The following is a 15343-nucleotide window of genomic DNA, read 5'->3' as shown; positions in this document are numbered from 1 at the left end:
AATAGTCCACGGATAATCTACAGCTGTAGTGGATGGGCTCTGGAAGCGTTCACAGCGACGCTTCCTATAAGGAACTCTGCTTTACCATGTGCAATCTTATTGAGACTAATCCTGTGGAATTTGCCAGAAGACAGATAAAATCCAAGAAACAAAGCCTACCCACAGGATTCTCAGCCAAACAGCAAAGTCAGTGTGGCAGGAAGAATAATGCCCTCCTCTCCCAAAATGTCTGTATCCTGATCCCTGGAAACTGTGGATTTGTTACCTTATATGACAAAAAGGAGTTGACAGGTGTGATTAAATTCAGGCCTGTGAGATGAGAGGATCCTGAGTTAGTCAGGTGGACCCAATGTAATCACAAGGTCCCTCTAAGAGGGAAGCAGGAGACTCTGAGTCAAAGAAGGAAGTGTCATTAGAAGCAGAGGTCCTAATGATGTGATTGCTGGAAGGGGGTCACGAGACAAGGAATGAAGGCAGCTTAGGAGCTAGAAAAGACAAAGATTGAATTCTAGCCGCAAGCTTCCAGAAGGAACACAGCCCTGCCAACACTTTGATTTTACCCCAGTGAAACCTATTTTGGATGTCAGACCACTAGAACTAGAAGAGGATACACTGTGTTGTTTTAAGCAGCTCAGTTTGTGGAAACTTATTACATCAGCAGGCAGCAACGTGTAAAACTCGTCCTTTCTTCTCATTTTCCCTGCCCAACGTCAAGTGAAACATCCAATTCAATCAAGGTTTCTGGAATGACCTTTTTTCTCTCTTTTAGGGAGAGAAAACCCTAACAACCTCATTCCCTCTCAGCTGCCATGATGCCATAGATATAGATCCCCTTGGAGTATTTGCATTTCCAAACAGGACCCCGGAGATAATATATTTTCTATTGGAAAAGATGGGAACTAACTGATGTTGAGTAGCGATTGAAGCCAGGCACAAAATACGGGTATTTTGTACCATCCTATGTCATCTTTCCAACTTCCCTGTGAGGTATCATTCCCCCCCCCCCAACCATTTTGTGACTGAGGGTCCCAAGGTTCAGAGAAGGCAAATAACTGAGACTCTGAGTGAATATAACTCTAGCGCTGGATGGAGCACAAATCTGTATAAATCCAGAATTCTAGTTCTTTCCATTAGAATATGCTGTTTCTGACTTACTTATGTAAAACAATACAGTGCCAAGAGCAGAATGTCCACATAAGTTTGGAAGAAACAATGAGTTGGGAAGCAGGCACCACTCCCTGCAAAGATAAAAGTGAGGGGACAGTTGGACTCTGGTGAGGTCCTTTTTGACAGGTTGTTGTAGACTCTGACCACTGTGTTTTCTCTCAGGGACAAATCTGTACACACGTCACCATTCCTAATCATTTCAAATCTCCTTGTAGGGGTATTTGCCTTCGGACTTTTTGCTACTGACATTTTTGTAAACGCCGGACAAGTGGTCACAGGGCACCTAACGCCGTACTTCCTGACAGTGTGCAAGCCGAACTACACCAGTACAGACTGCCGGGCACACCACCAGTTCATAAACAATGGGAACATTTGTACTGGGGACATGGAAGTGATAGAAAAGGCTCGGAGATCCTTTCCCTCCAAACACGCTGCCCTGAGCATTTACTCCGCCTTATATGCCACGGTGAGTATCCCAGTCTTGCTGTCACTCCCAAGATGAGCTTTTGGCTGAGATGGGAGTCTCTCTGCCCCCTCGCCTTCATTCTCTCTTTCATCACTGTCACTGAGAGTGGGGCATGAAACATGGTACAGCATGTTTCTCCTGTACAGCATCACGCTGTTGCCCCCAGCATCCCAGGGTGATGTACTGACCTGCCAGAGGCTATTAATCTGGCAACGCTGACAATCTCCTAGTCAAATCTTCCCATTTTACAGATGCAGAAACTGGGGCTCCAAGAATAGCTGAGAGCTCACAGTTAAAGCTGAGACCCAGGCTCCTGGCACCGCATTTGGGATTCTCTCGCTGCCCACAACAACACTCTTTGCCCAAGTTTTCATTGATTCCAGGAGAGCACACATTTCTCACACCTGCCTACGAATTTGTAGATGTGGGTCTTCCTGCAAACGGCTGCCTGAGTAGTGCAGGAGACCCAGGAGAAAAACACAGCTTTCCTCTGCTCATTCCGACACTCTTCTTCATTTAGCCAGAAGAGGCGGATGATCCTACAAGACCCCCAACACCCAAAAGTTCATTTCTCATTCCTCCCCAAATTATACGGGCTCTAACTGCGCTTTTCTCATTCCTCCCCAAATCATACAGGCTCTAACTGCGCTCACTAGAGTATAAATGTTCTCTTTACATTTTTTGCTTTCATCACAGAAAAAAACTAACGCGTGTACCACATCTTAAGATATAAGAAGAAACGATGGTGTCCCTTTTATTTTCCTACTCTTTAATTGTATCCATTTTGGAAATGACTTCATCTCCCCTTTCTCTGGCCTGTGCTTCCTTAGAATGAGGAGCATAGAGGTTTAGGGATCTGCTCAAAGGCTGGATATCCAGTGCATTTACCTGTGGAAGAGCAACGAGTGGTCAAAAATACACCTTTTCCTTACTTGAACTTATATTCCAAGTATGACTAGTCTAGTGGTTCTTAATGAAAGGGAAAGGAATGAGAAGGCAGAGGAAAGACCCCTTTAAATCCATTCTTCCCCGAAAATCTGAGCAAGACTCCCCCCACCCCCCAGGGGAGCTTGTTCCCACCCGCTCCGGTGAGAGTATCTGCACTCTCTTCTGAGAGTCTGCCTCTGAGGAAACATTGTCCCTGACATCACCCAAATGCATACATTCAGGGTGGGAAGAAGGTGACTGACTACAGGTCTGGTCTATTCAGTACAGTTTAAAGTAAATTGCTGAATATTCTCTTCAAAACAATGGTTCCATTGTGTCACGTTCATAGGATCATATCTGTAGGATGAATTTGTCAACCCCCAATTATCCAAAATTAGCTTTCCTAATTATTCCTTTTAGGTCTACTTTTTAATGAATATATGATTAAAAATTATTTTACCTGCCCCCACATTAAGGAAATATGCATTTAGATAACATAGAAGCCTCAACTTAACAAAACAGATCAATTGTAGCTTGGAAAGACTTCTTCGCTTTATGATAGATACATGGATGAACTGATCAATCGATAGAATGGCACATATTTTTTAAACAAAGGAAGTCCTCTCAGGCATTTGGCATATTCTTCAACTTTCAAAATATCCATTTATTCTAAATTATCTAGAACCTAAGTTATATGAAACAACATACTCTTGAACCCTTTTCTGTATATTTATCAAACTCAACTCATTGCCATGTGAAATTTGTAGAACACTGTTATAAAAATAAATGTTACTCATAATAATCTATTGTCTCATCAAATGAGATATAAATTTCTTTTGAGAAAAAAAGAAGTCTTCTCACTCAGAATAGATGCTGCTGTAGCACCTGTATTCAAGGACTCAGATACAATCCAATTCAAATCATGCCCCACAGACAGACTACAATCAGATAAACCCCGATATAAGATTCCAATTGTGTGAACACTCTTTGAGCCCCTATTATGTGTGAAGTGCTTTCAGAAATTATTCAATAAGGATCTTCTAAGTGCTGGTTAATACTGAGAAGAATACTAACCATAAGCCCATGCCCTTAATAGTTTGTAATCTTATAGGAAAGATTTATAAAGGGTGTACCTAAAAAACAACAGAAAATGCTAAAGATAAATATATCGAGTATAGATGTTAAGTAACATTTCCTGTACAGCGTCAGAGTGATGTCATGATGTGCTCTCATTTGTGTACCTGATCCAAGCCTAGTTTTTCACAGCACATCTATTACATGTAATAGACACTCCCGTCTTCCTGCATTCACACCACTGTTGTGAATTGTGAACTTAGGAAATTAAGTTTCCATTGTGAAATTGTAAAATACGTCTATTTGAACTTGTCTGTGCTCAGGCCATACAAACGCACTATCAATTATTAGTGTTAGCTTACTGTTTCTCAGAGTTGCAAGCTCATTTTTCAAATTTTTAAAGAAATTATGGGTTAGATCTGTAATGCCCTCTAGTGGTTTCCTGTAACTATTGCCGAAGGTGTTCTAACTTGACTTCTTTCAGAGACCACCAGACACCCATTTAATAACGGAGCCTCTGAAACTTTAAGAGTCTTGCCCAGCTCCCCACAATAGTGAACAGCCTACTCAGGTGTCATAAAATTGCATCATCTTTTCCTCAGGCAGGTCTACCCAATCTTTCGGACGTCGTGGACCTGTAGAAAAGCTTAAATGTTTTAAAACACACTAGAGTAAATGGATAGAGAGAGCTGATCACAACTGTTCCAAGGAATGTGAGAATCAGGTTTCTAGCACAACTAAAACCTGTTTGTGTGACACACTCATTTGGAAGTTCTACTTCAATCAACTAATCAGTCTATGCTTTTGTATTTATTGCCTCAAAGTGTGAAGAATCAACTAGAACTCTGAGGGACACCAAAAGTAAAATGTATAGCCACTCACCTACCTGACCTTGTCTTCCATAAAATCACTCTCACAGAAGGTTTATTTGGAATCTGACATTATATATGGGTTTCCAAATACCCCAAGTGATTTTTAATTTGTTGCATAAAAACTGCATGCTCTAAAGCTGATCTTTATTACGTGGCCATTCCCTGCATCACTATTTCTATAGATGGGCCTACTGGAATACAGAACAACGTGATTCGTGTATGGCTCTTTGTTCTTCTTGCTGCACTCGTTTCCTACCCAAATTCTTTCCTACGAGACCTAGTGGAATTGTTCAACTAGTCACAGTGGCCCCTTGGGCTTGGACCCTGTTTGCTTGCGCTGGTGCATGTTCTTGCATGCATGGGTGTGCACCGTACACACAGGCTGCCTGTCACTCCGTGGTCTCTGTCCTGTTCCAGATGTACATCACAAGCACAATCAAGACAAAGAGCAGTCGACTGGCTAAACCAGTGCTGTGCCTCGGGACCCTCTGCACAGCCTTCCTGACAGGCCTCAATCGGGTCTCTGAGTATCGGAACCACTGCTCCGATGTGATTGCAGGCTTCATCCTGGGCACTGCTGTCGCCCTGTTCCTGGTAGGTCGGCTTCCCTCTTTCTACCTTTTCTGTCTTGTGCCCTCTGAAAGGCTGTCCGGGATCATGGCAAGTCAGATTGGCCAAGCCACAGTGCAAATCGGTGTTCCTCCTGCTCCAGCCTTGCAAGTTGCAATTTTTCCCCAAGTATTATGCATCTTTTTGCTGCAGAAATGACTTCCAAAGTACGTTTTTTTTCCAGAAATATGATTGTATATTCCTCCTGAGAGTCATGAAGAGGAATGCCTGGGGAAGATGGCTTACTCTACTTCCTTCAACGCTGGGCTGAGGAGTGAGGCCTGGCAGACTAGAAATTTAGCATAGCATCAAAGCAATGTTGTTTTTTTTCTTTTTTAGCAATGTTCTTTAAATATTTGTTCAGAATGTATTGAAAGCAGAAGCTAAGTGTTGCTTGAGGGAAGAACAGAAACAAAGACCATGGGTGGAAGCAGACAGCCCTTCTCAGGCCTCACACTTGTATATCCCACTCAGCAGTAAGAAAACCCTCCTCTAGCCACACCCAGACTAAAATTAGAAGGCTTCTGTTACCATCTAAACATGGCTCTTGGGGTCTTATTTCCACTCCAGATGGCTCTCAACCACATATAGTAATCTTTCTGGAGAAGAGTTTTGGTTAATACAGTTTTCTCCATATCCTTACATTTCTGATGATTTTAGTTCCTCAAATAGATGGGGGCCTAGCCACCTGCTCAACTAGGAAATCTTTTCATCTCAGTTGGGTTGGAAGTGAAGATGTTAATTTTTATTGTTTTTTGTCTTTTTACAGTTTTATTGAAGTGTGCTAGGCAGATAATAAATGGCACATGAAGTGTACAGTTTGATCAATTTTGACCTACAGATACATCTTCCTCTCTCTTCCTTCTCTTCATTCCCACGCCACCTCTGATCTTTCCATTGCGCTGTATGAGTTTGCCTTTTCTAGGATTTCACATGAATGGAATCATATGGTCTACATCCATTTTTTGCCATCTTTCACCTGGCATAATTATTTCAAGATTCCTGTATTGTAGCATGTAGCAATAATTCATTTATCTTTCTTTCTTTTTTATTTTATGGGCATACCACAGAGGTACAGTTTCTAAATACTCTTTAGGGATTTTAAAATATACCCAGGAGGATTTACAGTAAGTAAATCAGTGGGCTTGGAGAGTCGTATGTTGTACAGGAAATGAATTCCCTAATCATATTCAGCAAGCTTCTCCTAAAACACAAAAGCCATCATACTCTGGATATCCCTCCTCCCATCCTGCTTACCCTGGTCCAAAGCACCCATTTAGACGGCATGGTACAGAGATGGACTTCACTGTCCTTGTTCTATGCCTCCTCATTGCCCTTCCCAACATACACCTCTCCCAATCTCCAACTTAGAGTTTTCCGACATTTTTACCTGCTGAGATGCATAAAATGCTCACATTTATTCAGAACACTGATCTCCCAATTAATTTTAATTTTAATTCAAATTCAAAATTATTTTTAATGGATCCAAGCTTTCTTTCTAAAGTAAAAGATGGAGGACTTCAATGAAAATTGTCTGTGTGAAGCTTCAGGAAAAGCGGTACTGAGATGATCCTGAGACGTACATATCCCCTAGGTGATATTTCCCAATGACTGCTTTTTAAAAGAGGAATGAGTATGGGTGGCTTCAAGAGAAAAGAGGGTTTTCAAAGACAGATCAGTAGTTCACAAATGCAGGCTTGGGCTCAAAAGCCAAATAATTTTGCTGCCCCTTGGTCCTGGAAAGAGCTGTGCTAACTGTCCCAAACTATTCCATGAGATCTTCATGGGATTAAATCTGTGAAGGTCTTTGCATTTTCTAAGGCCCTGTAGACGAATCCTGCTTTAATATTAAACTTGTTTTTTCTCAGTAACTTGCAGCCCTGTTTCCTACCTATCAATTACTGTTTGCTCTGTTTATTGCCTTCCCAGTTGATGGCAAATGTCAAAATTTGTTTTTCACAAATCGTCCTTGTGTAAGACCCAGAACTGCTACTGAATTGCTTCTGGCAGGAGACAGACTCCATGGTCCCCCACTGTTATCTGCATGTGCACATGTACACACCTCACAAGCGCACACTGAGCTTGGAAATGGGAGTGGATGGATGTCTTAGAAAAGACTGGAAACTTCCAAAGTGGAGTCTTGGAGAGGAGACTGGAAGAGAAGAGTCTGAAGACAGGAGCATACTTGCAGCATACTGGCATTCTTATTTTGTGTTTCCTATGAAGATGCAATGGAGAGGAGACTCTTAGTTGAGCAATTACTATGTGCCTTACTCTTTATATACACCAAGGCACATGCTGACAAGCCTGACAATATTCTTAACCTCATTTTATAGATGAAGAAAGTTAGCCTTAAAGATAAGTAACTTGCCAAATGGCCACCCAACCAATAAGCCATAAATCTGATCTGGGTCTTTCCAACTCCAGAGCTCCTGTACCTCCCACTTCTCCCATTTGTTGAATGGAGGAGGTTTAAGCAGAGCTGGAGGGTGAGATGGAAGAAAGCCACGTAGAAAATATTTACATAAATGTCCTGCAGAGTTTGGAGAGTGACAGGAAAGATTCAAAGATGCTGGAGAGAGAAACAAAGATGCAGAGCCAGGGAAGAGAGAGCATGGAAACAGGTAAACTCCATGAGGGCAAAAGAAGCAGAGAAAATGGTAAAAACAGACTCAGTTATGAAGGGGGCCTCAGTAGGAAATAAAGAAAAGTGAATACTAATTTAGAGGGAAAGTATTTTCATGGGAACAACAGAAGAAAATTGCCACAGAGTTATTTAATCTCAAGCAAATAGTAATCATGTAATTTAAGGTTGGTCCTCTTGGACAAAAGGTGAAGACTAGCTCACGTTGATTATTGGCTATGCCTTTGGTACTTGTAAAGAAGCAGAGTAGTGTAGTGGTCTGAGTAAAGGGCTATGGAGTTGAAATTTCTGTGTGACCTTGGGCAAGTGATCTAACTTTGCTCTGCCTCCTTATCTAAGTTGGAGGTGATGTTAGTACCTCCCTTGTAAGACTGTTGAGTGGGTAAATGCAGGAAGGTAAAATTCTCAGGACAATGCCAGACCCAGAGAGGCCTCAGTAAATGTTAGCTGTTATTATGAGGTGGTTTACATTCATTGTGTCTTTTAATCACTACAGATCTGTGAGATTGGTGTTATTACGGGTGAGGAAACAGCCTCAGTGGGGTGTATTGATTATCACTGGCCATGTGGTAATTAGTCAGATGCTTCGTCAGCCCTTCCAGGTGCCCTGCAAACACCCTAGACCATGCCCAAGGTCTTTGCAGGGTCCCTACCCTCTGGCTCAAAGGGAGAAAGTCACTACGGCAATGACATTCTAGGGGAAAGGCCTGCCACCCTCACACATGGCCGGGCATTGATGGCTGCAGTCTGACCCCAGTCTTTTTTCCCCTCATCCTGCAGGGAATGTGTGTGGTCCATAACTTTAAAGGAACGCAAGGATCTCCTTCTAAACCCAAACCTGAGGATCCCCGTGGAGTACCCCTAATGGCTTTCCCGAGGATAGAAAGCCCTCTGGAAACCTTAAGTGCACAGGTATAGTAAAGTGGTTTTAGCAAACCAAACCCACAGGCTCAAAGCCTATTATCTTGGGACGTAAACTAATCAATTCCTCTACCAACCTTCTCTATACTTCTGTCTACCTTCTCCCTCAGAACAATTAATAGGAAGCAGGATACCACTGAATCCACTCAACACTAATAAAAATCTGATGTAAAGGCTTCAGGAACTTTAAGCTTTTCTCAGTTAGTCTTGTATTTATTTGGGAGCTTGGCAATTGTGAATCCTCAGGAAGTTCTTAGTAATGCCTAACTTAAACCCCAGCTGTTTTAAGAAATCTTGACCTACTATGGAATACCACATTTATGAAATGTGAACCAATTATATGGGAGGCCAATTTGATTTAGTAACTAGGACAATATTTGGAAAGAGAAAGGTGTTGTTACATTCAGTAACAGATATAAACTGGAAGCACTTTAAAAAGATTATCACTAAGTGTCCTTTTGGATCTATTTTGATGACCACAATCAAAAAATTTAATGCAGCCATACTCACCAATCACTTATTTACATCAGGGCCTTGTTTCATGTCAGATAACAGAAAATAATTAGCCACATAATCCTGTCCTCAAAGACCTCATAGATAATCAGGAAGGTGGATATAAATGAATAATCATAATAGGGCATGCTGAATCAGAAGTCCACAAAGCACTTTATGAATACAAATGAAGTAAAAAAATGTGTTTTGTCTGAGAAGACAGGAAAAGCCATGGTGAAGACTTGCCTCCTGAAAATAACCTTAAAGATGGTTTCCAGCACTTATTTTTGCCTGGGATAGTTGCTAGGTGCTTTACAAATACATTTCTTATTTAAGCAAACACCTTTTGGGTTGATAGAATTCCCATTTCACAGATTTAAAATAGGAATATGAAAATAGCTATGTTCATTTAACTTGCCTGAGGCCACATAGCAAGTGGGAGAGCTGAGACAAGTGGTTCTTTAAGCAGACATATAAGGGTATAAACAATCACAAAACAATCTTTACTGTTGTGCCCTTTTGCTCAGTTGGCTGAGTCCTGCTAAAATTTTTCCGTAATCTATTTATCTTGAAATCTTATTTGTATTTATGTCCTTACAGAACCATTTTTATAGATAGTACAAGGGAAAAGCAAATCACCTCCCACTGAAATTATCATGTATTTCTTATCAGGATACTACATAATAATATTTTTCCCTGTTGAAAGATTAACTATCAGACATCTCTCTGAGATGAACTGTCCTATTTCTTTTCGTGTTTAATGAAGTCTTTCTAATTTTATTAATAAGAGAAACAAAACAATAGAGCTATTTCTAGCTTGGGAAAACTAGGGCACTCCATTAAACCCAGTGCCAAGTATCCTGTTTGTTTTCCCTTGACCTGTATTAAGGTGAAAATGTTGACTTGGTTTAATGAGAAATAACTTGCTGAAAAAAATGTGCCTAGTTTATTTATATACGGCCTGTTGGTGCAGGTTGAATGATAAAGTGGCTAAATCGTGATGCCTCATAATGAAATAGTGAGATAGACTCTCTAGTATTCCCCATCTAATTATGTTCCTGTATCTGATAAGATCAGAGTGGTTGCCTCTACTTCTGAGGTGAAGCAACTGAAGACAAAGGTGAGTTTTAAAAGCAAACAAATATTTACTGAGTTCCACAAACACGGCAGTGTCTGTGTTCTTTTAACTGCTGTCTACTTTGCCTTGAATTTCCTGATTTAAGCACATCCCCTTTCCACCCTATGCTTCTGCCCAACGCAGGTTTCCAAAGCATTATTTTGTGGCCCTATAGGGTTATTGTGATCTCATAGAGACCCTGTTCTAGGAACCCACAGAGTTACTGTGATCCTAAAGAGACCCTCTGTTGGAAACCTTCTTCATACTTCTGTCTACCTTCTCCCTCAGAACAATTAATAGTTGAACATCCAGGTCACAGAGACATCTAGACCATAGTTTGGAGGATTCCACTTACACTGGATGAAATTGAAGTGCCAGACAGTTTCAAAAACTGATCTTCTGCAAGAAAGATAAAAGGTTCCTTCAAAACATATATTATTATTCACTATAGGCAGTAAGTTGAACTTCTTTCAAATCTATCCATGTATCTTTATTTCCATGTACATCACCTCATCTGGATACAATGAGTCCTTTTCTGAATACACAGCCCTTTGTGAATTGTCCTACCCAATGGATGCCAACAGTGTCCCTTCATATCTGCCTCCTCCAAGAACCTGGAGATCTTTGAGGATCTGAACACTATGATGTCTTATGTTTTATGTTTCTCCATATTTTTTGGCATTCACTAGGTATGAAATAGATGTTTGATGGATAGAGGCAAGCCAGAATCAAAATCTGAACTGAACACTTTAGACAACCAAGAACCTAAAATCAGATTATAGGCACTTATCTGAACCTCCAAAGAAAATAGAAATTAATAAGAAACAATGAATAGGACTTGTAAAGGCAGTCAAAGTAAAGCTACAGGATGCTGGATAGAGCATTTACTTCTCAGGTGATGACTTCCATGCTAACTGTAGAGGACTCAAGTAACAAAGCATCATGCTTTTAATACCAAATGTTTCCACATGTGTAGTTAGGATGATTATACTCTTTATTTGTTGGTCAAGAAGAGAAAATTGGCATTTATTGCAAGTGATCACATTCAGTCCTCACAACAGTCCTGAAATTGATATTATTAATTCTGTTTTGTAGATGAAGTAAATAAAAGCACAAAGAGTTTAAGAAACATGCCCAAGGTCACCAAGTCAAAATTAAAACTGGCCAATCTAATTCTGAAGGCCCTACTTGCTGTACTAGGCCACACAGCCTGGGCTTTCATTCAAGGTAATTCCATTTGGAAACCTATATCTCTTAGCATTAAATGGAAACATGCAGTAGGGGATAGGGTGTTTGAACTGAGCTACAGTTCTTTCAAAATAAATATGCCCTGTGTTTTTCCCTGTGGGCAAGAACTCTTTGCAACTCCAACAGCTGTGCTTTCTATTAGAAGTTGTCATTTCTGGGCTAGAACCATCTTCCCAGGAAGAAGAACTTTTGGGATCTAAGAGAAAATATGAACCTCTCTTCAGAGTGTGCATTCAGACATGTGAAATCCATCCCACTGTTCAAGATACCTCAAGGAGAAGACTGGATGGGGAGAGGACATGGTCACTCTCCTTTCCTTCCTCCTGAGACATTCTTTCCCTTTTGCCACATGGAGCCCCCAGGCTCCAGCACTTTTTCTTCCTCTAAAACATCAACTAGATTTGAATATTTGCCCTCTGTGATTCCCCTTAGCATAGTTGATTGAGACATGGTACATTTTCTAAAAATCTTTCCCAAGTATTAAAGAGAAACCAAAAAGTAAGAAATTATAGAATCCAAACAAAACAAAAATGGTCAGGTTTCCAAAGCATTATTCTGTGGTCCTATAGGGTTATTGTGATCTCATAGTGGCCCTGTTCTAGGAACCCACAGAATTCCTGTGATCCTAAAGAGACCAGCTTAGAACTATCCGTGCTCTGCATCCCATGCCCACATGCACCTGAGCAAGTCACCCCTAGTGTTGAGCAATTGTGTGCCTGTCAAACCTAGTTTATATTAAAGAAATGAAGTTAGAGATGAAACTATTGCACTAACTCACTCTGGGTTGGTATAAAGTCTCTCCATGTCTCCGGATGTTAGGAGGGAGAGACATTTTTTTCTTAGCAGAAAAAGAACCCAATTTATGCTGAGGCCCAGATGCTGGGAACCTTACTCCAAGAGCTTCTAATTCAGCAATTCTGAGGTGAAAGAATATTTATGTTTAAGAAAATATTCCCAGAGGTATTCTAATGGCCTCCTTGATTTTATACTAGTGATACTATAGATTTTGTATTAAATAGAAAATACCTGCAAAGTTAAAGAGATCTGTCTGAAGTCACCCTTTAGTTACCTTTAGCTGTTCAATTACTTTATCTTTACCACTTACTCTCAAATAGAATCTTATAAACATGAAAGTGACCGAAGTATTGACCACAGAAGTTTTTTCAAAAAGGAAGCATATTATTAAAGTAAAAACAAAATAAAAAATAAAAAAAAATAAAGTAAAAACACAAAGGGATAAGTTATTTTTCACATTATGGCAAGAAATGCATCAAACTCTAATTTTCACAAATGTTGCAGATTAGAGTACCTTGAAAAACAGAATGCTCCGGTTCTAAAATGTGTAGTTGAGCTCTCAAGAATATACTATAAATCTCTAGTGTCCTCAAAATAAACAGGCATCAAGAAGCCTGTAATAATCAGATCTAATGCCACAGTTTCTTATATTTCCTGACTCCGAGGACTGGGGGTTTTAAGTTCAAACAAAAGAGGAAATGTTGGGTCTGCAAAAGGTTCTGTAATATTAAGTAATATAAACAAGAGGTAAGGGTTATATAAACAAGCTGTATATACAAAAATTGACAGAATTACAAGGAAAAGAGACAAAGCTACAATCATAGTATGGATTGCTACACATTTCTAATTAATAAGCAAACAAAATATAGTGAATATATTGATTAGTAAGGTTGACCTAATGTGCATTGTATATAATCCTCAAAACACATGAATTAGTATGAAAATAAACCACATAAAGGTCTTAAGAAATTGTAAAGTATCTGTATCACACAGCTTACATTCTCTAGAAAAAGAGTTCAAAGAATTTACATTCTATACCTAAAGACAAAAAACCCTATACATCTGAAAATATTAAACTCATTTCTATATAGCTCATGACTCAGTAAGTCATACTGAAAATTTTTTAAAAATTAGAACTTTTGATATTAAAATATTACATTAAAAATGTGGGATGCAACCAAAGTTACTTTGAGATCCTTAAATGTTTCTATTAAAACATGGCTGAGTAGGTATAATATAAGACAATTGTATAGAGACCAAGTTTATTTGGGGAAATTATTTTATTTTGGTTGAAAAATCAGGAAAGATTTAGGGGCATATGGCTGGCTCAGCCAGTAGACCATGTGACTCTTGATCTCAGGGTCGTGAGTTCGAGTCCCACATGGGACATAGAGGTTACTTAAATAAATTTTTAAAACTTTAAAAAATATGTATCAGGGAAGATGTAACAGAAGAGGTGAAAATTTGAGGGGTGTTGGAAGAGCATTTCAGGAAAAGGGAACGGCCTGTACAAAGCCGGGAGACAAGGGCATGGCAAGGGAAAAGTGTGTGTGCACGAGTCAGTCAACTCAATTCTGAGATTGCATCTGCTTGTCTTTGCAGAATCACTCTGCCTCCATGACTGAAGTCACCTGAGACAGCTGAGGTGTCACAAGCTGTTTTTTTTTTATCACCCTCCAATTCGATACTTCAAGACACAGTTACTTGATGTCAAACTGTGAAGACAAGTATTATGTTTATCTAGTTAGAGGCTAATGTTTTGTACATTTTTTGTATGAGGAAGTGATGTAGCTTGCCCTGATTTTTTTTTTTTTTGGTCAGCTTTAATATATTTATGCCAGAATTTTAAAACCAACAAAATTTTCTTCTTGTTCCAGTGTGCATTGAAGAACCACATTGATTCAATGATTGATGTTGTTTTGTGATATTTGTACACAAACCTTCTTTTCTCAGTTTTATAGGCACAGAAATAAAAATATAACAATTCACTTTAACCCTTTAATACCATACTTGCTGCCTCCTCCAGAACTTTTGAATTTTAGTGAAAATTAACTTTTGAGTTGCAGGGGAGGGCAATGTTGGTTAATGGTAAATCTCAAAATCAATTGTGCAGAAAGAAATATTCCTTTCAAAAAGAACTTTGTGTTCTTGTCTCTTAACCTGTTTTGCATTCCAAGTTAAAGTAATATATTAATGAAGTCACTTACTTACATAAACAAGTGGCAGAGACTTACTTACATAAACAAGTGGCAGGGGTGTTGGGGATGTAAGGTTCTCCCTTAGATAATGGCTCCTCCCATCTAAGAAACTCAAGATCTTTCTGGAATCATGTCCTTGGGCTGGCAAGTGACACTACAGACTTCTTTCCAAAAAGCAACCTGCACCAGTCTCCCCTGTCAATTCAACAGTTTTATATATCATATTGTATGGACTTTATATGAAAATGAATATTTTACAGTTTGCACAGTATTATTTTACAGAAAGGGTATCAGAGCATCTACAACCTAGAGCCCCAGAGTAACAGCTTGACTTTGTGGCTTTTAATTGTTCTAGAATTTTAACTGCATCTCATTTTTCTAGCATGGTAATAACTAACGTGTAACTCCTTTGAGAGAAGGAGCTCCCTTGTCTATACCTATCAGAATGTTTTCTTGACACTTTCATGTTGGCTCTTCCTAGCTTTCTTTTGTACATATTTTTTTTTCTAAAGAGAAGAAAAAATTATCACAAAAGCTATTCTGTCTCATGTCATTTGTTTTAAGTTTCATCCACGGGGCAAAGGTATTTAAAGAGTCACAATAAAGTGAACTAAATAAATGTTTATACATTTTAGAGTCATGCCTGCTGAGATAAGTCATTCTAGAGGCATGACTGGTAGATCCTTTCATGGGAGAGTATGTGAGTGAGTGAGTAAGTGAGTGAGTGAGTGAGTGGAAAAGGGGGTGTGTGTTGGGGGGGGGGTGCAGGCAAAACTTTAAAATTCTTGAAATTATTAGGACACTTGGAAGCAT

General features: G+C 39.6%; 1 protein-coding gene across 2 annotated transcripts in view; it reads left to right on the top strand.

Moving 5' to 3' along the window:
• PLPPR1 (phospholipid phosphatase related 1) overlaps positions 1–15068 on the top strand; it is a 258265-nt gene extending 243197 nt beyond the window's left edge. For both annotated transcript variants that reach the window (XM_026013224.2, XM_072727845.1), the window contains exons 5-8: positions 1383–1633; positions 4924–5100; positions 8540–8671; positions 13935–15068. In XM_026013224.2, the coding sequence (XP_025869009.1) occupies positions 1383–1633; positions 4924–5100; positions 8540–8671; positions 13935–13967 (593 nt within the window). In that variant the 3' untranslated portion in view covers positions 13968–15068. The remainder of the gene's footprint in view (positions 1–1382; positions 1634–4923; positions 5101–8539; positions 8672–13934) is intronic.
• The last annotated feature ends 275 nt before the right edge of the window (positions 15069–15343 follow it).

The sequence above is a fragment of the Vulpes vulpes genome, chromosome 12, assembly GCF_048418805.1.
Source record: "Vulpes vulpes isolate BD-2025 chromosome 12, VulVul3, whole genome shotgun sequence".
Taxonomy (NCBI): Eukaryota; Metazoa; Chordata; class Mammalia; order Carnivora; family Canidae; genus Vulpes; species Vulpes vulpes.
This window is presented reverse-complemented; position numbering and strand designations above follow the sequence as displayed.